This window comes from Silurus meridionalis, chromosome 2, assembly GCF_014805685.1.
Source record: "Silurus meridionalis isolate SWU-2019-XX chromosome 2, ASM1480568v1, whole genome shotgun sequence".
NCBI lineage: Eukaryota > Metazoa > Chordata > Actinopteri > Siluriformes > Siluridae > Silurus > Silurus meridionalis.
This window is the reverse complement of record NC_060885.1, coordinates 8,190,454-8,213,637: the sequence shown is the minus strand read 5'-3', so window position 1 is coordinate 8,213,637 and position 23,184 is coordinate 8,190,454. Positions and strand designations below refer to the sequence as shown.

General features: G+C 39.9%; 1 protein-coding gene across 3 annotated transcripts in view; it reads left to right on the top strand.

Annotated features, from left to right (window-relative positions):
• The window catches only part of lef1 (lymphoid enhancer-binding factor 1), a 39,879-nt gene extending 19,429 nt beyond the window's left edge, over positions 1–20,450 (top strand). Inside the window, exons 4-11 of one of the 3 annotated variants that reach the window (XM_046836703.1) lie at positions 3,101–3,224; positions 4,930–5,020; positions 6,051–6,170; positions 8,053–8,215; positions 8,739–8,846; positions 11,106–11,154; positions 11,794–11,851; positions 19,018–20,450. In XM_046836703.1, the coding sequence (XP_046692659.1) occupies positions 3,101–3,224; positions 4,930–5,020; positions 6,051–6,170; positions 8,053–8,215; positions 8,739–8,846; positions 11,106–11,154; positions 11,794–11,828 (690 nt within the window). In that variant the 3' untranslated portion in view covers positions 11,829–11,851; positions 19,018–20,450. The remainder of the gene's footprint in view (positions 1–3,100; positions 3,225–4,929; positions 5,021–6,050; positions 6,171–8,052; positions 8,216–8,738; positions 8,847–11,105; positions 11,155–11,793; positions 11,852–19,017) is intronic. The other 2 variants (XM_046836699.1, XM_046836710.1) reach the window with 2 other exon arrangements.
• The last annotated feature ends 2,734 nt before the right edge of the window (positions 20,451–23,184 follow it).

The following is a 23,184-nucleotide window of genomic DNA, read 5'->3' as shown; positions in this document are numbered from 1 at the left end:
AGAAGTGGGAAGCGATTATCATAAAAGTCCTGCTTCCTCTTTTTCCCTGCATGTCGCAGAAGTGGGATAATTGAGTTGAGTATAAAATGTAGTGTCGGGTGGGGTGGGGGGTTGGGAGGAGGGCGCATTTGGAGAATTAGTGCAAGAACATTTTATACATCATTGGTTAGAAGAATGTTGACTAGCCTAGTAGGATTTTACACCACTCTGCCTCTCTCTTTCTCTATCTCTCACTCTGTCCCTTTACATCAGAATTTTCGTAGGCCTTTTGCCAGCTCAAGTTCTGAACAATGAAATTTCTCTTAAAAACCACATCTAAGGTTCTTGTGAAGCCAAGCCTGGTTATAAAACTCCAAACGGAATCGCTTCTTTCCAGCCCGTGCCGCCTCTCCCCAAATATGAAAAGAAAGCCTTAAGCCTATTATTTTTCCTCACAATAAAGAATGAAATGGCGACAGGGACTCCAGCATGGCTGCCCTATCCCCTATAACTTCCCACCCAGTCTGTGTAAACGTAGCGTCCACGAGATTCCGGGGACAAGTTGCTATGGCGCAGACGATTTCGGTTCCTGTGGTCGCCACATCCTGGGCTGCATCAGTAAAAGTGTTTGCACAGTCGTCGATGAATGTGTCAAACCCGTCGCTTTATGAAAGGCTGCGGTTTTGAAAATTAGACCATGTGCTATGTAGAAGGACTATATTTTGCAAGATTTATTTGATTGAACTTACTGTTCAAGTGCTCGTATTTCAGTGAACGTAAATATTGTGACTTTCTCGTTCTTCGGCTGTGTGTGTGTGTGTGTGTCACATTAGCCAAGCAGTTGAAGTGATGCACAGTGCTGGGAGCTTATTAAGAAGTTGAGTAAAATACACTTTGACAGCTGTGACTGGCGAGTACAAAGATCCAATATGCCATCGAACGAAACGCAAGAGCTCTCCACTATTATGATTTGCTGCAAGTCAACAGCCTTATACCAGCGGGATAAGAAGCAACGTTTGTATGTCTCACTGAGAGAGCTCATTTTCATGAGCATTTTGATGACCACCCCCTCTCAACACTTCCCCATTCTTTTCTATACTACGCGTCTTTCTTTTCTTTTTTACCCCACTGTGAGACAGGGACGCGGGGCTTAAAGAAAAAAATCCGCTCGCTTCTTATCTCCTTCCCACAGGAAAAGCCAATAGGAGCTGAAAGGCGTAAAATAAAGGAAGAAGCATGCGTGCTATCATTTAGGCCTCAAGTTCGGACCTGCCTCAGACTATAGGCCTCAGGTAACATGTCGTTAGCCGAGGCTGGGTCGTAGTTTGGCTTTCTGTGTTACGATAACATCAGTAAAGTGCTACCTCGCCTCCTGAATTAGTCCTGACCTTTACCCTAAGTCATAAACTGGTTTCACATGACACAAACACAAATGAATTCAACTCATTTTCATTTCTGTAGTGCTTTTAACAATGAACATTGTTTCAAAACAGCATTACAGAGATACAACAGTTATAAATGTGTATAAAAGAATAGATAAGTTTTGTGCCTCTAAGTTTGTTCCTTATAATTGTACCTCATGAGCGAGCCAGTGGTTACTATAGCAAGGAAAAACTCCCTGAGCTGGCACAAGGAAGAAACCTTAGGGGGGACAAGACTCAAAAGGGAACCCATTATCATCTGGGTGGCACTGAATGTTCATTCGTTACAGTTTCATAATTGTTGAGATGTGCTGTTCAGTGGTAGGCCCTTAAATGTAGTAGTAGACTGTTCAATCATAGTTCACTCATACTTCCTGTCAACCTAAGGGTTAATTTGTCCCACCTGATATTTGGATTATGAATGAACGAAAACGAGTGATTAACAACGATACAAGCCTGTTGAGTGCCTGCTGCTAACTAATGTTCTATTAGCCTTCATTCATCATTTCTGTTCTATTATTTTCCCATTCTGGAATAAGAACACGATGATCTTTGGGGCAATGTGATTCCAGCCACGAGAGACTCCCACACACAAACTCCCACACCCTGTGGCTTCAAACCAGACCATTTCATGAAGCAATAATGGTACCTTTCACCTCCCCCTTGGCCTCGCTTGCCAATTAGCGGGTCGAGAATGTCAAGCTCTGCTCACAAATTAGGACAAACTACTCATTTGAACCCAGCCCTACCTCCAGGACCACATGGCTGTTTCGGGCTTGGCCAGCCTGTATGGGATGGTCAGGAGCCTAATTTACTGGATGAGAACATCAGCCTCAGAACTGAGGAAATAAACACCATCTTCATGGACCGTGTGAATTCTAGGGATTGATATGATTCCCCCCCAGCGCCATTCTGCCAAAGCCGACAATGAAATTCGGTCATAAGTGCTTCATTTGGGTCACATGTAACGTATAATCGCTATGGCAACATATACATCCTGACGATGTCGGGGTTGCTGTGTGTGTGTGTGTGTGTGTGTGTGTGTGTGTTGGGTATGAGTGTGTGTTGTTTAGTGTCAAGACTTTGGCTTTGTGAGTCAGCCCACAATTGTGTGTGCGTGCGTGTGTGTGTGTAGAGGCTGCTGCTGACGTGATTAACCCTGCTTAGTTCCACCGCAGACGGCCGGAGCTCTGTAATGAACTCCCTTATTCACCGGCTAATGATTCCCTTTGATCTCCAGCCCTGAGACCTCTGCTCTGCCTCTGCCCTGTGGCGCTCCCTTCCTCCAACTCTCCCTCCTCCCTCTTCTTTTCCTCCCTCCCAAGAATCGCAGTGGAATATTTGGTGTGATTGAGAGAATGTTGGTGATAAAGAATGGCATGTGAGGTCACCACATTTTACTCATTTAACCAGGGCATACTGCAGATAAGAGCAAAGCAGTGATCACAACTACCCTGAATGTGGTTTTCTTTAGATGAGGGGGAAAAAGCAAAAAAAAAAAAAAAAAAAAGATTTGATTCGTTGCTTTTAACTGAAAAGCTTCCAGTGAGCTTTGATATGAAGAGGGAAAAAATTGGTAGAAATGGTGAGATTATTTACAATAAAAGAAAAATCATGATCAGTGTGTTTTTTTTGCTAATGTAATGTTCTGTAAACTGTTGCATTCTAACATGTCCCCTTCCTGTTTGTGTGTCCTGCAGTCGAATAAGGTTCCTGTAGTGCAGCCATCCCACGCAGTTCACCCCCTCACACCTCTGATCACCTATAGCGATGAGCACTTCGCCCCTGGCCCTCACTCGGCACAACACCCCCAGGACTCAAAAGGTATATGCTCTCCCTCACATTTGCACACTCGCACCTGAAATGGGTACATTTTATTAGGATTCGTCCAAGAACAGCAGTTCCACCAGGTCCTCTTTCAGCTCAGCAGTTTAGAGCAGCTGGAGGATCTGGGTCTGAAGGGGTGGCAGGGGGTCTGGCAGACAACTGCACACAAGCTCAACTCCATATGTGCTCCTTCCGGCAGACGTTTGTCTCCGAAGCAACTCAATATGAGGGAGGAAAACGATAGGAGGGAGAGAGATAGGGAGGATGTGGTAAAATTGTGGAGGTCTAGCAAGCTATAAATATCCTCAGTGGCGACCCACACCAAAATCCTTTTTTTTTTTTTCTCTTTACTTTTCTTTTTTTTATGCTGATTCTTTGCATCAGTGAGGTTTTTATAGTACTTTTCCAGTGGATACATCCAAAAAACATTACAGAGTTATTACAGAGACTACACAACTGTCCATACCTTGGTCAAGTACTGTTTTTCGTTTCCTTTATGTAAATAGGACTGGGGAACAAAACCTGGGAACATAGGAGGAGTTCTCTGGTTGTGATCGTAGTCGTAACACAACCCTGGTGTTACAATTTAACATCGATCAACAATAAAATGGTTTTACTCAGAATTAGTGAAAATCTTTAAAAATGGCCAAACTTACAGAACTTTCCAGGTTTTTTATTGGACTTGACTAGGATGTTAGAAACAAAAGATGTGTTTAAAAGTGTTTAAAGCTGTTATACTTAATTGAAAGGCACTTTGTGGTGAAGCAGATTATACTAATTCATAATATTATTTAGTGCAGTGGTATTTAGTCTTTTGACACAGATTTTTTTGCTTTTCTTTGTTTGTTTTTGTGTTAATGAGTGCTGACACTGGAAACTCTTTGCCGAAGTGTAAAATAAATGTCTTATAGAAAACATCACCATAATCAACAGCTTTAATTTGTTCAACAGTGGATTATTTTCCATTAAAGTCCATTTTATTAATCATAATTGAGAGTATAAATTCAGGGTTAAAATGCCCCAATCAATTCAAATGGTTAACGTTCCAAACTACACCCTAAGTAGTACGCACAAAGTTAACTAACCAATGTTTCATACTATTTAGTATAGAATTTTTATTTGTTTATTTTTTATGTCATTGACTTGGTAAATCACTGATGACTGCATTTGACCAGTGGCATGCACTACTATCCCCCACCCTTATGTTCCAGTTTGTATCCGGCAAGAAGGGAACGCAAAATACATCACCGATACATAGTTACAGATATTTAGCAATGGAAATTATGACAAAATTGTATAATCATAGATTTGTTACCATTTGTTAAGCCACTGTAATAAACTATAAGCAGACAGAAAACTCTATTAGAGATCTTTTGTTCCTTCTCCTCGAGTTGAAGGAATCTGACCCTGTTCAGGTTTTGAGGGTGATATTGAATCAAAATCCTTTGTGTGTGAGCATGTTTGTGCGAATGCTTGGACATTTAATGACTGATTCGTTCATGTTGGGCTACATGCATACTCGTGACCTCTGGGTTTGTGTAAGGAACAACTGTGTTGTGTCTATGGGGAGTGTGTGTGTGTGTGTGTGTGTGTGTGTGTGTGTGTGTGTGTGTGTGTGTGTGTGTGTGTAAACGAATGTTACTGTGCATTCAGTTGTCAACGTAGGTAAAATGATACTATGCACTACTCTCTGTGTATACAGGAATGCAGAGGCATCATCCTGGTCCAGATATTCCGAACTTCTACTCCCTCTCCCCTGGAGGAGTTGGACAGATCACTCCACCACTGGGCTGGTGAGTGCATGTGCGCTCTCTCACACACACACTCTCTCTCACACACACACACACACACACACACACACACACAGATACTCTTACACACATGCACACAGAGCTCATCAGGCATCCTAAATCAGCAAATGGCATCAAGATGGTGGGTTTGTGTGCATGTGTGTGTCTACTGATGTTCCCATCTCAAGCTTTCTCCTGACTCAATCCTGGCCATGCGCCTCCTTGGCTTATCCAGGCCATATGCAGCTGCTCCTCGGCTCGGCCTGGCTTCTGTAAGCCGAGCGTGAGAATCATACGGGACTGGAAGAGAAAACTAGCCTTAGCGAAAGACTAAGCGCACTGCCTGTAAACACAGTGAAACTGGATCAGACCACAGGCAGGCACTGAGGTCAACCAACCCAACTACTGATCAAATAGGAACATAACAGGAGATGATTTGGAAGACTGGAAACCAAATGGACAGCATGTCAGATTAACTTAATTTGTGTTTAAAGTTTAATGGTGTAAGCACAACTTTTTTTTTTTTTTTTTTTGGGGGATAAATAACCAAATAACTGCCACATAATAATAGATTCACTCAGAAATCACACACTCAGTAAACAGCACACAAAAATTACAAAAACGATTGAAGAATGTGGGGAATATACATATAATGTACAATATGTAAGTCAAATGAAGACCTACATTTTTTTCTATACTTTATTGAAAAAGAAAGATCTTAACAGGCCTAAATGATTGTGAAGGGTTTGATTCTACACCTTTACAAGCATGGCATACTGTTGAAACAAAGGAGTACCATTATAGTGATGAATAACTTGTAAAATGTAAAAATGTATTAAAATAGAGTTCTGCTCCCTGTTATCAGTAGAGCAAGCTGATGGTCACTAACCTGCAACAATGAATATTGGTGAAGAGATTTATGCCAAGCAATTTAAACTCGTTGATTCACTGCACTACTCATCTCTTATGTGCCACGTTCTCTTCTTTCTGGCTCAAACCCGTTCACTCTCCTTTGTGGTTTGGTTGTCTTCAGGTTCCCACATCACATGGTTCCAGGACCTCCTGGACCTCATGCCACAGGAATCCCCCACCCAGCTATCGTCAACCCACAAGTCAAACATGAGCCTCCACACGAGACAGACCTGATGCACATGTGAGTGGTCCCTCCTCATCTTCCTCCTCATCGTCCTCTTGAGTCATGCAAATAAAAAGCAGAATACCACTATAACTAAAACTTTGGTAAAAAAAAAATTACTAGATGCTTAAGATTGATACCAGCATGACTGAAGTCAAGAAAGCACTGTTTTATTTCAGTATTTGGAAATTAAGCTGTGGATCAATTAGGCGAAACAACCAACTGGACAAAAAAACGATGATCCAAGCATTTCTTTCATGTTGGACTAAATAGTGTAAACACACCACACGCTTTGATGTGCCTGACTCTAAATCAGTGTAGTCTCTCTTACTGTCATCACTATGACTCACCCATTTTAGTAGAAACTAACCAAAGATCAGAAACCTAGTTGGAAGAATACATATAGACTAAATTGGAGATATTAGAATAATAATAATAAAAAAAAGGGATTGAAACCAGCATTAGTTCATTGCTTAAAAACATCAATAGCCCAGATTTATTTACCTTGGTATTTGCCCGTAATCCCTACTGCTTTTGGGGATCTATTTGCTCCTTTTTTTTTTTCATTGCCAGCCAGAGATTAAAGGAGACACTCTGTATTTCTGAAACCACACCCTTTTGACAGTTTTGCAGTTTTCAGGAGGTTTTGGCAATGTTATCTATAAAAAATCTACTGAAGAATACACATTAACTGAATCAAGTGCAAAGCTTGAATACACACAGTTTCATTTGGTATTGAATTTGGTTCATTTACATACATGTTGTATCTTTAATCCCAATAAATGAGGTTTTTGTATTTAAATACCTTTAAAAAAAAAAAAAGGAAAAAAAAATTTCTCATAGTATTAGGCTCAGCAAAATAAAAATATAATATCCATATAATGATCTAATGTAACTATTACTATACACTTTTCTGAGCATTTTTTGCTATATATATTAAACATTTAAATCGTATGTGAATTAAAATTTTAACTCAAAAGTAAATCTGATTGTGTTAAAATGGTACACACACACATTCAAAATGGTCAGTCATTAGCAATTCTTTAGCGCTTTTTAATTTCAGGGTTGAATCTATTCATTTACTCGTTATATAAAATGATCACTATTATATTTTGTAGAAATGACTTTGTGGATCATGTATTGAACGTGAACAGGGACATACGACGCATGATTTTAATTAAAACAAGCAAAATGTCCATAATGATGGAGGAAGGTAGAACAGGGAATTTCCTATTCTGTTTTGCCTGCTCTTTTGCTTGTGTAGTTGAAGTTCCGTGAGCTCGTAGATGTATTTATTTTTTTGTGTGGTTTGAGTTGAGCCTTCATGTGGCATGAACTCCCAGACAAATGTACACGCACATTGACCCCTTTTCAAAATCTGTTCTTGAGAGGGCTCAACTGCTCCCATTAGCAGCAGATCAAGACCTGCTTGTAGAAATAAAGCCTCTAATTAACCTTCATTGGCTATGGATAAGCAGAAGTGTACAGATAAGACTCTGTGCTCCATTTGGCCCCAGGTAGCAGATCCAGGTTTGAGATAGACGCGTGCAGTTAAAAGTTTTTTGGAGAGAGACGACTCTTTTCCTCCATTGGCAGGAGGAGCAAGGCTCAGGGTTTGGTTGCTATTACTGGTGAAGTAATCTCTCTGCATGAAAGCACCCAACTGGACCTGATTAAAGGCATTCTGCTAGTGAGTCGTGCAGCTCTGCTTTGGATGACAAAAGCGATCGCTTGCTATTCTCACACTAGCTGCCGTCTTTGTGGCGGCGGTCCCTACAACGGCCCCTATGAGGGCTCTGCCACCCCCAAGAAACCCCATGTTTTTTTAATTGTTTCTTTATTGATTCCAAACTTTCTTTCTTTCATTGTTGTTTTTTTTTCTCGCGATCATTTCTTGCAGGAAGTCTCAACACGAGCAGCGAAAAGAGCAGGAGCCCAAAAGGCCTCACATCAAGAAGCCACTCAACGCCTTCATGCTTTACATGAAAGAGATGCGTGCCAACGTGGTGGCTGAGTGCACGCTGAAGGAGAGTGCCGCCATCAACCAGATTCTAGGCAGAAGGGTATGCATCGAAGTTCAACATATGCCCTTTATCATCACATTTAACAGATATAAATATAAGAGCTGTCACTTGGTGAAATTTAGTCTGAAATTTTTCCTCTTTTTTGGGAAGAAAAAAAAGTGGACCCGCTCTGAGCATGTTTAATGCCTTAACCAAAAGCCTGAGTAGTTTAAGGCAGCCAGCCACAGCAAAGCACCGATCTGCGGTTGTGTGGGGTAATTGCCCGCTGACATAGTTTGAAGTAAAGCGCCGCTAAATTGGAACCAGTGTTTTGATATAAAATCAAAGTTTTTTTCCGGTCCCTTTTTCTCTCGCTGTTGAAGTTAATCTCTTCATCATGTTTCCCCTTTGCCATCCCCACCCCCTTTCCCCTCACCTCCCTCCAAAATACAAATCATTTGGCAAAGGATTTTGTGGCAAAACACTAGCATGCATCTCTTTGCTGGGAACTTGAAAGTGTTCAAGTAATAGACTGACTGATTCTCTCTCTCCCCCCCCCTAATCTTCCCTTTGCACCCAACAGTGGCATGCTTTATCTCGGGAAGAGCAAGCAAAGTATTACGAATTAGCCCGCAAGGAACGGCAGCTCCACATGCAGTTATACCCAGGCTGGTCTGCCAGAGACAATTACGTAAGTATCCGTACATGCCGGGAAATGTGACGTATGTTTGTGTTTGTCAGAGATGGCTGTAGACAGCCTTTAACAGATCAGTCTGACTTAAAAAGCCCCTAAAAAGGCATACTTCTCTATGGTTTACCTTGATTTTCCTACCATATTTTAGATTTTTAGACAGATCGGTATCACAATAGTCGTTCGTTTTTACATTTAATACGAAAAGGTTTAGTTTAATTTTATTCCTATATCGCTTTTCAAAATGGAGATTGTCTCAAAGCAGCTTCACAGAATGTAAGAATTTTAGAACAATATTCACTTATTTAAATTTGTGTATTTATCCCAGATGAGCAAGCGTGGTGAGTTTGGCAACGCAAACTCTCTGAGAAAGAAACCCTCAGAGGAACCAGACTCAAAAGGGGATCTCAACCTCATTTGGGTGACACCAAGAGTGTGATTTATGAAAAAATTGAAACGTTACAAACAGCAGAGAGTGAGAAATATCACGAGGACCAGAGTGTGATTGAGTAGTATCTTTTCTATGCTCTTATACAGTCAGTTGGAATTGTGGAACCAGGAGCTACTGAGCAAATCATAAATTAGCTCCTCCATGCCAGAGCCTTTACATATTCAGTGATCGAGAAACAGCATATGTAGAATGTGATTTTGAGTATTGATTAAGAGGTATGGTGCAATCTAGCAGAAATCAACAATCTACGTTTGCTCACTGTGTATAATGACTGTCATATAATGTTCACTCCACCAGTAATAATAGTTAGTTGGTTTTATAAATAAGACTTTGGGACACAACCATATAATTAAGGGCTCTGCAGGGACAAACATTCAGTGTACACAATCATTTCATTTACATTTTGCTTGAACTGTTTATTTGAAGATGTATATCAGATTAAACCGCTCTTTTTGATCATAAACCTAAACATTATAACAAAATATTTTATCAATGAACTCTCAAGTGTGGTATGTAATTTTAATTTAAACTTGTACCCAATTATGAGCACTATATATTTCCATTTCTATAAGCTTTTTTATTATTATTATTGTGGAACATATGAGACAACAACAAATATATTTTATCACTTATAGCAGCTATAAACTATTAGTATAGTCTTACTCTTCTCAGGGTTTTTTTCTCAAGAAATGCAGCTTCTCATGTTACTGAAAAACCACAAACCACCAACTACCAAATTGCCTGTGGTAGGAAACCTACAGGCTATTACAAAGTGTTTATACTGGAGGCTTTTTCCAATAGACAGTAAATAAATCCTTCCAAAAAAATTGATCATATCAATACCAATATATAAAAAAAAACTACTATAGAAGTAATAACATACTGAGAATGTAAAATTCAGATTTTTACCTGCCTTCTGACTAACTTGTTTAAGGAATGTGAGTGTTTAATTATAATACAAGTTAAAGAATATACTGTGTATAGACATATACAAAAAACCTCCACCACAATAATACTGATAGTCTGTAATTGCACATAGAATAATTCAACTTTCTCCTAAATATGTGTTATGCTTCTCACGTTGCAATGCATTGTAGCCTTAACCTTAATCAGACAAGAAATTCTCCTCAATTGATGGACGTGAGCATTTTTACTTGGACCAAGCTAGAAAAAGCACACAAGGCTAAGAAACACTTCAAAAGAGGGATGAACTTTCCACTCTGCTGGTTGCCTTAGCAGCGGCCATACAGCTGTATTTAACCATGCTAAGCGCTATGAGCCCATCCCTGCTCTGTCATACACGCTTGTTCACTGCTCAGAGTTTCATGGCTCTGTCAGCCACAGCTAGAATACACAGATTAGCTGCTGAATAAGTGGATTATCAGACTTTTACAGCAGGCAACCAAAGAACGCCTCATATTGGACCGCAAAATGACGCCACACAGCGATCTATACCTATAGTCACCCTGCTAGGGGATTTAGAGTAAGCTACAAATCCTCAACCAATCCCGACTTCTGGCTCGAGAGCAGTGATCTTCATGGAATTAGAGCAGACCAGATATTTTATTCCCATGTGTAACTTTTGGATTGATCATTAGTTCCTAATGTCTTGTAGAAGGATTAGCGAGATGTGTTTGCATTGTAACAGTTTCACAGATATAAAAGATGGGATCAGGTAAAGAAAAAGACAGATAAAAGGATTATAGCCAAAAAGTACATTCAGCTTTGGGTGAAGAGTGAATTTGAAATCTCGAGTGGTCAGGAGGGTTTGAGCTGTATTTTAAAACCTCATTCTGGATATTTTCTAGGGAAAAAAGAAAAAAAGGAAGAGGGAAAAACTTCAGGAAACAGCCTCAGGTAAAAACCTTCCACTTGCCTCCTTTGCTTTGTTTCTTTTCCTCTCCTCTGCATTTGGCTTCCCTTCTTTCTACAACTTCTGGTTTCTGACTACGCTTTCACTGTGCATGCTTTACTCTTCACTATTTAACCATGACGACATGTTTTCTGCGAGATTTGTAACTTCAGTGCATTTTCATGAAACCTTCTCTCTCTTTTCGGTAACATTTAGAGTGCAGGTTGTAAAAAGATAATAAAGAGCTCGCGCTAGTACTGCAGCAGCACACTTCTTGTCGTCACTCATGCTTTTCATTCCTCCATCCATCTGTCACTTCCTCCACATGACTCGCAGTCTTTGGGATTAGTCTGTCCATTCTTTGATAAGACTCAACTCCCTCAGGCTTTAACTCTCTTTCTGTGCCCTGTCCTTTTGACTTTTACTAAGCAACACTAGCGACGTTGATTCATATTTACGTGTTCTGTGTATTTGCTTAGCAGTCGATATTTCTGTATAGTAGCACTTGTGTAATAAACATGCTCTGAATGTGTTTTAATGAATAAAATAATTGCATAGTCTTCACTCTGTGCTTTTTCGATTATTCTTTATGACTACACGTTGAAGGTACGATGTTAAGCAACCATCCCCCCTTTTTGTTAAAGACTTCCATTTTCTACAGGTACAGCCCAGAGAATGAAAACGGCATACATCTGAGCAATGGTAAGCGGCCCGCCGTGTCCCTATATTAACCGTCTCTTAGTACAGACTAATCCTAAAGCTTCGCCAGTGTGTTTGTGTGCACCCTTTCTACCAACCAGATTTACTAAATGCACTATATTGTCAAAAGTATCAGTATTATGATCATTACACCCATATGTGGTGTTAAACATCCCATTCTACAATTCATGGTTAATAATATGGAGTTTTCTACCCTCACTCTCCCAATAATGGACTAAAAGACTATCCATAAGATATTGTAGCGGGACTACAGTGTAGAGCAGTTCATCTTAAAGGTGTTCAGTAGGGTCGAGGTCAGTGAAGGGCATGTGAACTTTTCATGGACCTTAATTTATCATAATGGAACAGATTTCAGCTTTTTAGTATCAGTTAAGGGAAATCGTAATGCTACAGCATAAAGAGACATTCTATGAGCATTTAGTTTGTGCCACCAGTTCAAAGAAGTGATGGTCAGGTGTCTGCATACTTTTGGCCAAATAGTGTATAATCCAGTCATCTTTGCTAATACTTTCCTCTTTTACTTTGTTAATTTTTTTTTTAAACACACACACAGGATTTTATCAGTTTGAAGGTTGTAATATTTTATGATTATTTGTACTAACTATATCATTTTAAAGATATCTTCTTGCTAGTTTCTTCATCTTCTCATTTTTATTTTTTCATTTTTTTAAAACATATGTTTTGCTCAGGTAGTCAGGTTTTTCTGATTCTGGTGGTTCTGTACTAACCATATAATTTTGAAGATACATTTTAATACTAATATCTCACTAGTTTTTTTTTTTTCCATCTTAAGCTCCTGTGTGCATTTTCTATGCCCAGCAATTATCCCTGATCCCAGAGTTGGCTCAATTCTGTCTTTTCTTTGAAGAAAAAATGAAAAAACTTCACGGCATAAGTAGATTTATTCATCGTAAATGTTAATCATCTCTGTAAATAATTATACACTGCTCTATTAATTGACCATACGACAAATATGACAATTTTCTTTCATCACTGAAAGCATAGTATTGCGCATTTAATGCCTGATGATCCTTATTTTAAAGAGACATATTTAAGGTTGCCATAGACCTGCTTGCTCTTATCTTTTGTATTTAAAATCTTGAGTGCAAATCTAGAAGCCTTGCAGTGTGTGTGTGTGTGTGTGTGTGTGTGTGTGTGTGTGTGTGTGTGTGTGTGTGTGTGTGTGTGTGTGTGTGTGTGTGTGTGTGTGTGAGAGAAGGGGCTGGTTTTAAAAGAACCAGCCCAGATGTGATCTCTCCCCTTCCTCCCATCTACCCACATGGCCCACATGTGTAATCCGACAAGCGTCATGAATGGTGAGAGGTTTTGCCCGCAGTTGTTGCATTTGTTGGTCCTTTTGACTGTGAGGAATGCTAGAAACAAGGCAGTGATCCTTTTTCAATAGGCCGAAGTAAGTAGAAGTGAAACCTCCCCATGCCAGTATCGAGCGAGAGGGACCTTCTGTCTGTCTTTTTCATATAAAGTGCCACCGTATCCTGTTATTCCGCTCCCTCAGTCTGCAGGGAAACGTACGCAGATGTGACAAATCTGCTCTGCGAACGAGACGAAAGCCAACAGACAAAGGTTTTATGGTCGATCGATTCGCGACCCTGTGGCTCGCTCTGAACCCGAATCGGAACGCTTTTTCTCCTCGGCTTTTCTTCTTTGCAGGCTCGGGGGCCACAGGCGAGAATTCTATTTCTATTCCTGATCCAATAATTAGCAGTGCCGAGCAGACGGGGGATGGACACCCTTGCTGATTTATTGTGACAGCCTTAAACTAATATGCATAATACCACGAATACTGCTGCTACCCTGAAAGCCCTCAATTTATGCAGATCTCAAGAGCTGGATTGAGGTTAGCTTAGCGTAGGATCCTGAAAATATTTTTTCAAATGAACTTATTTGTCTATTTTTTTTTTTTTTGATCTGCCTTCCTGTTTTCCTCCAAGGAATGTAGCAGGACTGTTTATAACAGTGTGTATCAAGTTACGTATAATGTAATCTTTATTTATTTATTTATTTTTAATTTTTTTTACTTTTTTTATATAGACAAGAAGTTCATGACTTTTAGTAATAGACAAACATTGCTGCTGTTATTTTTTGCCAATTTTGTTACTCCCAAACCTTTTGAAGTTGGATACAAAGCATTTTGTTGCTGGGTTTTTTTTTTTTTCCCACGACGACCCAAAATTGACAATTTTCTTTTTATTTATTAAATACAAAATTTAAAAAAGCGCCTAAGATCGCTATTTTGACTAAAATAGCAAAGCAGACATAGGGGTGTGGGAACTTGCATTATGCTGGATAAAAGTTATTATAATAATCATGATAATAATAATAATAATATTCATAGTTTTTGTCTTGCCTGTGTTCCGACTTATCCGTCCTCCCCGGACTGTCATTGGCCATTCTGTTTTTCTCTCCAATTTGCTTTGAGATGATCATCTGTACAGGGACACAGGTTCTTACATTTCCCCCCTGTGTGTTTTGGATTAGTACTACATATGGAATGAAACACAACAGCTCAGGTGCTACAGTAAATATACAATACACGTGTTGTGTATGCAAGCCTGGCAAAAAGATGATAATTTACATTTATAAGGAAAAAACCTTCTCTTGTATAATGTACCAGTTTCCACGTATATACTATTCAAAACAATAATAATGATAATGTGATATGTAAAAATTATAGTAATAATGTGGCCAAGTGATAGCCTTTTTACCTTATTATTCAATATGTATCCATTCTTTGTTATGTTTAATGCAGTGGAATGTCTGAGAAACAAGTTTGTTCCTGTTATCACTTAGGCATAAACAGTTGTTGGATCACCAAGGTTTTTTTTTTTCTCTGTCTTGTATTTAGTAAGACAAAACAGAATAAAATTACCAAAAAAAACAAAAACAAAAAAAACAAAGCAGCTTTCTCCTGGTGGGAAAAATAAGTGCTAAAACTGGTGACTCCTTCCATGACTGTGCAAAAAAAAAAAAAAACGCCACCATATTAACCATTACATAGTTTGCTCTGTTAACTACCAACACATCCATCACATTACAAGGGTCCGCCATGCAAATCTTTATAAATATAATTTTTATTGTATAAGTATTGTATTAAAATAAGCACATTATTATACATTTAATTGGCAAAGCTGCCGTTTTGGAAAATTACTTCAAATCAATTATTTTGGATTTCTATATTTAACAATAGACATTGTCTCAAAGCAACTTTAAAGAGATAAATGGGTTATAAAGTGGTATAAAAGAATGTATAAGTTTAGCGCCTGTTAATTTGTTCCTTATAATATTTGTTTATCCGTAATGAGCAAGCCCATGGCTACCAGCTGACCAAGTGCACCTATTGACCAATGGTATTTGAGACTCTAGCAGTGATGTGTTTAAGGTATTAGCATGTGTTACTATAACACATCAGGGTACACTCCATTTGTAGCCAGCTGGAATCTGATCCCAGGTCTTGGTTGTAGCACACAGATCAGTATACAAAGAGAGACACTTTATAAAGCTGCGAGGAAAAGCATAGCTCCAGTGTTACTGCTGGCAGGCTGCTGGGTAAGGTTTGCCCTGAATCTGGGCGTGGCTGTTGAGGGATTTCAAAGCTCGCTGTGTGTGTCAGAGCATGTCTGGGGGAAGTGTGGGAAAGTTATAGAGGTAAGGGTGCTGTGGAGTCCAGGACCGGCTGTGAGGAATGAAAAGAAGCTGTTTCAGTGAGAGCCTCAGCCTCTCTCTTTCTCTCTATCTGATGTGAAGGCAGGAGTCAGCTGTCAGCATCTGATGAGAAAGGTAGAGAGTGAGGGAGAGAAATGAAAATCCCTCATGCACTAAAATGATGCGTTCGCTAGTTTTTATTTCCGCACTCAAACAGTAAACTCGCCCATCCTTCACGTTCTCTCAGGCTCTGTGTCTGCCTGTGTGTCTCTGACAGTCTTTTGTATGTCTATCTTTCGACTCACCGCTCATTCTGTCCGTGTCTCTCGATCACCTCCTTTTTTTTGTTGCTTAGCCCCTCTCTCTATTTCCTGCTCCCGTGTTTGCCCTCCCTCATTCTCAACTATAGAGGATTCATCTGTAGTTCATTCTCCTTCCTCAGTCTCCGTCCTGCCCTTCACAATGTAGGGTCTGTACTCTGGCTAACCTCCTCAGACGGTGCCATTTTCAGGATCCGGTGTAACTAAATCAGTAGTGAAGCTATACAATTATTATAAGTTTTCCTATAATTACAAATAATTTTTTAGCATCTGCACACACTTTTAAAAATCAACGCTGCGTGTGTAAAGTTAGCATGACTGTTCCAAGAGTGTATGCAATGAGCAGCATTTAAAACACATCATCTCTTAAATCCAATCCAAATAATGTTTCACTCTGAAGTTCAGTGCTGCGAACATGCATGACTCAACAGCAACAGCTGCACCTAAAACAGTGGTGAAGGCCAGAGACTTTTGTTCAGACGCTGAGTCTGCTATCGGCACATCAGAAGGGTTGAGACATCCCTGTGTGTTGTGATGTCTTCTCCATTTCCTCTCTCTCTCTCACACACACACACATGCGCACAGACCAGTGAGGAGTTTCTCTAAATCTGGGTCCTATTGTGAATGCAGGCGGAACCTTCCCCCCTCTCCCTCCTTTTCCTTCCACTATGAGCGGCTCTTTGAAGCCTGCCGCCAGTGGAGGCGAGCAGTCATTGTGCCACTCTTTGATATTGCCGCTCTGGCCCTCAGTTCTGGCAGCGCAGGGCCACGTTGGCCCTGTGGCCCCCAACCACCGCAACCTCAAATGTGGGCAGGTTCTTCATCCCACCTCCCAGATCCATCGTTATTTTTCCTGACCTCCATCCTCCCCCACCAGCACATGCTTGAGGTTTTGGGGAAGCAGTCATCGTCCTGTCTTACTTCACTGTTTGGAGTACAAATAAATCACATGCTGCTTATTGCGCTGTATTTGAGTTCTCATTGCAAATGTGTAAAAGGGAGACCCCCACCTTATGCATACACTCGCACACAAAGCCTACTTTCGGTGGTTGCAGAGGAGTTATAAAGGCGTAATTGTGCTAGGGCTTTTCCTTTTAATGTTACTGTGTCTACGCCAGATGAACTGCTGACAGAACAAAGTACTTTGTTCGAAAATCTCGTTTTCTTCCAGGTGCCGTTTTATTACTGGGCCCCAGTGTTTAGCGGCTTCCCCCAAGCGCTGGCCCACTCATAGCAGCCGTTTGATTTTATGGACTCGCTGCTTTGCATGGCATTGCCAAACCAAACGCCTAGACGAGCATTGCAAGGCCAGGCCACTGGCAAAATGTCAGGAGAGAAGGAAAGAGACAGGAAAGGGGAGGGGGGGCTTTCCAGTTGGCTGGACTTAACACAACCCAGATTATGCTCACGCACACACACACTCATACACTCAGTCTGTAGTACTTTATTCAGGCCACTCTTGCTCGCCTGCCAGAGTTGGACAGTGATGTCATACACACTTTGATCTGTTTTATTTCCTCTCACCATTTCGCAGTTTTTTGGTATTTTTTTTTTGTGTGTGTGCACGAGTATGTAAGTACCTTGTGTGAGCAGTTTTAAGCAGGTACTTCCTTTCTCTTCGCAGTGGCCTTATAACCTCAACGGATCTTTCGTGTTGGAAAAAAAAACCTGTGCGCGCCATGTGGGATTCTTTCGGTCAGCTTATTTTCAGTGTCGTTTTTTTTTCCCCCTGGAGAAAGAAACCCAAACCACCAATGTGGGAGAGCAGAGGAGAGGGAGGTGTCTCTGCCCCAGCTGCAGGCTCTTTGATTTGGCCCGGGAGGTGAACGGGCCGATTGAGGGACTCAAGGCCGTGCCAGTTATCTTAACCTCCCACACTTCAAAGCCTTCCTCGCTTTGCCTTGCCTTTCCTCACCACCAAGTAAAGGGAGAGCGTGTGAGAGAGCGAGAAAAAGAGAGTGAGAGTGAGTGTGGCTGGCTCTCGAAAACAGAGGAGCGTTTCATTTCCTGCGACTTGGTACTGGGTGTTCTGCAGCGCTAAAGCTTGTGAATCCCAGCACTTGTATAGAGATGGGCAGTGCAAAGCCCATCTCAACCTCCCTCTTTCCCTCCCCTTGCTCCCTCCACCCCGGGCAGGAAGGGCAGCCAGACCTTTTTATGTGTGGCCTGGAAGGAAAGTGCACTCCAGGAAGGGGGCATGGGCTGTTCAAGAGCTTTGAGGTGCAGGGATGAAAAGAGGGGACGGAGGAGGTAAATAGAAGCACCAGGAAGCTTTGGTCACTGCCGTGCTCTTCTGCCTCTCTTTCTCTCTCCCTCACTCTTACTCACTCTTATCTTTTTTCTCTGTTGAAAGAACCAGCCTGTCATCCACACATAGTAAAGCAGTAAGGAAATGTATGTGTGAATGATGCTTTCAAATAGCGGACTTGTATCTGGAACTTTTTGCCTCAGCTCATGGGAGCGCTGCTTCTCTATTATCTTCCTTTGATCTGGAATTCTATTTGATGCACTTCTCGAATAAGTCCATAAAGCCTGTCGATATGTGCAATGGAGTCCGTACCACTGAATTCTTTGCAACCCACAGGCCTCTGATCAGGTTAATGCTCCAACTTCCGGCCGATTTTCCGAGCGACACATGATTTTATTTTTTTTTTATCTTGGTTGCAAAACCTCAGTAGGAGCCCCAAATGTGTTATCACCTCCTGTCCGTAACTGTGAATATGAAAGAATGAAGACTATAGTTCATTAACCTAAAAAACGTCCTCTGAATTGACCTGTATGTCACCTTTGGGAACATAATTAAAAATTAGGTATCATTGCAGGCATCTCTGCTGACTTACTGAAGGTCGTAATCGATCAAAAGTTTCGAGGTACTTCCCGCTTCTCATTGCAAGTCTCGAATTAGTTATGAGTTGCTGTGCATTGTATATAAATTAAACAGTTTAAAGATGACAGTTTGCAAAATCTCTAGGCCGAAACCATGCAGTCTCATTTGAGTCACAAATGAATCAATTTCAAAGGCATAAAATGTAAATACAAATCTTTTTTTTTTTTTTTTTTTTGCTTCTTTTTAGTTTGAACAAAAACTATGTCTGGCATTTGCTTACAATCTCATACTGTGCATGTTTTTTTTTTTTTTTTTTTTTTTGTGTGTGTGTCAAACAGGAGGAAAACGAACTGCTTTCTCCTCATGCAAAGCGAAGCCAGAAGCTGCAGGGGCCCTTTTGGAGATGGAAGCCTGTTAGATGACCTCTGACCCCTTCTGCGACCTCTTGACTCCCCTCTGCTGACCTCTTGGAGGGCTCCAGCTCTCGAGTGCGCTCCTCTGCTGTAGAGACACTGAACTGAAACCACAGACAATCGCTTCCCGCCTAGGCCCACTACCCCACACACACACACACACACACACACACACACACACACACACACACACACACACACACACACACACACACACACACACACAGAGATACACACAGCCCATAGATACGAGTTCCACACACAGTTTGTTTGGGGTTTACGTTTGTTTTAGCTTGTTGCTCCCAAAGTCCAAGTTGTTGCACTGATCATCATCAGAGAGGGAAGAAATCAATCACACACCTTTTCCCACACCTGTCCCTAAGTTATTTTAAGTTATTCATCACCCCTGTTTCCTGTATGTACAGTTCATCCCGAGCACCGTCTCACTTTTCACCCAATGATGTAGCATTTCAGGGCCCGGTATTCAGGAGCGTTCTGTTCAGAAGTCAGACAGATCATTCATTCGCGACTTGAAGACATTCTTTCAAGACTCTTTCATAATTCAACCAGTGGGTGAAAAAAAAAAAAAGGATCAAAGTTTTGTCTTTTTTGAGTTCAAGCTGATTTTGAATGCTTTTTTTTTTTTTTGTATTTTTAAATATTCGATTCATCTCTCGGTGTATATTTTAAGTCTTTTTTTTTTTTATCTTTATTTTTTATATATATACTGGTATATATATATTTACGAGAATAAGCTTTGCGACAGGAAAGCTGTTCTGTCTTTCATGCAGAGGCGACCTTCTTTCATTTGAGAACTGTAACTGATGATGACCTCCCAGTGCTCAGATGTAAAATAATGCTCAGTATGTGTCCTTTTTTTTCATGACAAATGTCTGGATATGTCTCTTTTCTTGGTATTTTGGCAGGCAGCGATAGGACATGTGTTCGAGTGGGTACTCAGAGGCCTATATTTTATTGTTCTAAACAGACAAATGAAGCAGATATATATATTTACCCCCAGCACTTGCCGGTCTCTTTTATTGCGATGTTCCTCGGTTTCCTCTCTATCTGCTAGATAATAGTGTGGTCTCTGCCATGTTGTTTATTACATGCAAGCATTTCTGTAACATTTTGATTTTACATGCTATTTTTTTTTTTTTTTTTTTTAGTATTATCGGATACAATTTCTTATTTTTTTCCTTTTTTATTTTTTATTCGTTGTCATTTTAAGTAACTGTCATCTTGGTTTAGCACTTTGCTTCCAAGTGGTCACATTTGAACTGTGTTTCTACATGCCTTTTTTTAAAAAACAAAAAAAAACAAAAAAAGTCCAAAAATAAATCAGCATCTTTGACTGACTCTTTCTCTCTGATTTTCAAACCTGCAAAATAACTACAATTTCTATTTTCACTCATGAATATAAAGAATGCTGTGTTTAAATGAGGAATGAGAAACTGCATTATAGGGTGCTGATCAGTTCATTTTCCTGTATTAAAGAAATCTAGCAATAATATATTGCTTTATATAATAGCCTAATCTTAATCATGCTATTTGAAGTCAGGTTTTTTAGTCTCTTGTATTCCACAATGTCAAGTGGAGAGAATTTTATTAGTAGTGATACGGTATATTTCATCACTGCTCACTACAGTAGATTTGTATTGGGGTAATTCCATGATTAGTGAGTTACTTTTTGTCAAGTCAAGTTTATTTCCACAGCGCTTTTCACAACAGGCATTGTCTCAAAGCAGCTTTACAGAAATCAACAGTTAAGGTGAATGGTGTGTATTTATCACTGATGAGCCGCCGTGGCGACTGTGGCAAGGACAAAACTCCCTTAGATGTTATAAGGAAGAAACCTTGAGAGGAACCAGACTCAAAAGGGGAACCCAAACTCATTTGGGTGATATCAAGAGTGTGATTATAAATCTTTTAACAATACAGAACACTGGAGAGTGAGAACTAACACTGTGTAAAGAAAGAAAATGTTTTAATCTCTGACAAAATGTTAACAATTTCAGATAAAGAACTTTAAAACAAAAGCTACAGCACTTTTCCCCACCAGCCTATTAGACATCCATATTACCTTAAAATAGTGTGTAATCATTTTAATTATTTTTTTCACATTAATGTATGAATCTAACGACCTCCCGTTCATAAATCATGCTTTTCCACAACTTATTCACTAGAAATTATGTACATTTGAATGGTGTTCTACAACACTTGGTAGGCCTCTGTTACCTGAGCACATGTTCAGCAGGAAGTAGCAACATATGAATCTCCTGAAGACTATACGTACATTTTTATTATTATTTTTTTGGTTGGTTGGTTTATTTTCAATGATTAGAGTGATATTAAATAATTTTTGACCCTTTTTACCTAAAGTATAGATCGAAAGTACAAAGCATATTACATTACAATCACATATATTTACTAATTCAGGACTAAAACCTTTGTGTTTTTAGGCAAATGTTTTCTTAGATTTTTATTTTTATTTTTTGCTGAATTTAGCCGGAGTTTACTGTCTCCTATGGCATCAGAAGGAAGAGTCAAACATCCCAAAACGCTTTAATAATAAATAAATCCACAGCAAAATAAACTTTTATTTAGCGAATCTTTTCCATAATCTTTGCCCAATATGCTTCATTTGGATAAATTCTGAAGAGAAACTAAAATGACAAATTTACAGTGTAGCTCCATCTTATGTCTCTATAATCATGAGTTATTGTAAATCAGTGGGAAATGCAAAAACGTTCATATTGCAGATCCGAAAGTTTATTTTGCTGTGGATTTATTTATTATTAAAGCGTTTTGGGATGTTTGACCCTTCCTTCTGATGCCATAAGAGACAATAAACTCCGGCTAAATTCAGTATTCAGATGAAACCCTGGTCAAATGCGCCTAGAAGCGACCCAATACACTACCGTGGGGGGGGGACGTCGGACGTGGGAGACGTGCGTTTGATTCTGGAAGGACTTCCTTTCACTTCACGCTGGCTTTTTCTGGGTAAACTTTGACCTGTGAAGTTGAAAACCGTAGTCTTGTGAGCAAACAGAAAACAAATGTGTGGAAAAGTGATCTTTGGTCAGAACAAAAAAAAGAAGCTGCTCATTATTAAGTAAAATTCACACCAGATATTTGTCTGGCTGTTGTCTTGTTTGGCACACTTTTCTTTCTGCCTGTAGGGTTTTCTTGTTAGCAGTGTTGGCACCTCCGTCTGTGTGTATATATTAAATGATCAATTTTTCCTATTTCTCCTGCGGGTGCAGTATTTGACAGACTTTCGGCCACATTTATATGATTAGGATTATTTTTCTGTGTAAAAAGCGTACCACGTTTGTCCGTCGTTGTTGTTTAAACGTATAAGCTGGAATTGCTCGCAGACTTTCCAAGACAGATGACCTTTTAATGGAAGTGAAATAAATCCGGCAGTGGTATCGGCCTTGGCACAAGAGCTGTTTGGATGCGTTTCATAAATAGAGGAAAAGAGGACATTGGTATAATCAGAACCGCCATTCAGCGAATTTTATTTAAGCAAGACTTGAAATGTAGAATGATAAATACTACCAATGTCTTGTCAGGTTTTTAGAGATTTGGTTTGCCAACTTTTTTTGTGCTTAACATAGTTGTGTTGTTTCTAGATGGGTTAACTAAGATAAGAAGAGGTCCTATTTGTGTTCCTGTGAGATAGAAATATAAATATAATACAATATATGGCCAAATGTAAATGGATACCTTACACTCATCTGTGGCTCGTCCCAGAACAGGGGAAACAAAATTGAAAGCATAAAGACTTGTAGTGTAATTGGAAGAACTTGAGGGTCCTGCATTAAGCTCTGACCTCAACCCCAATAAACACCTTCAGGATGAATAGAAACACCAACTGTCTGACCTTCTCACTCAATATCAGTGTCCAGTCTCACTAATGTCTTTCTGGTTTAATGATCACAAATTTCAACAAAGCTCCAAAATCTAGTGGAAAAGCTTCCCTGAAGATTCCCTTAATAAAACAGGTAAGTTGGACTAAATATGGGATTTGGTGTTCAGTAAGGGAATGTGAGTATGATGGTGTCTTGATACGTTCAGGCATAAATA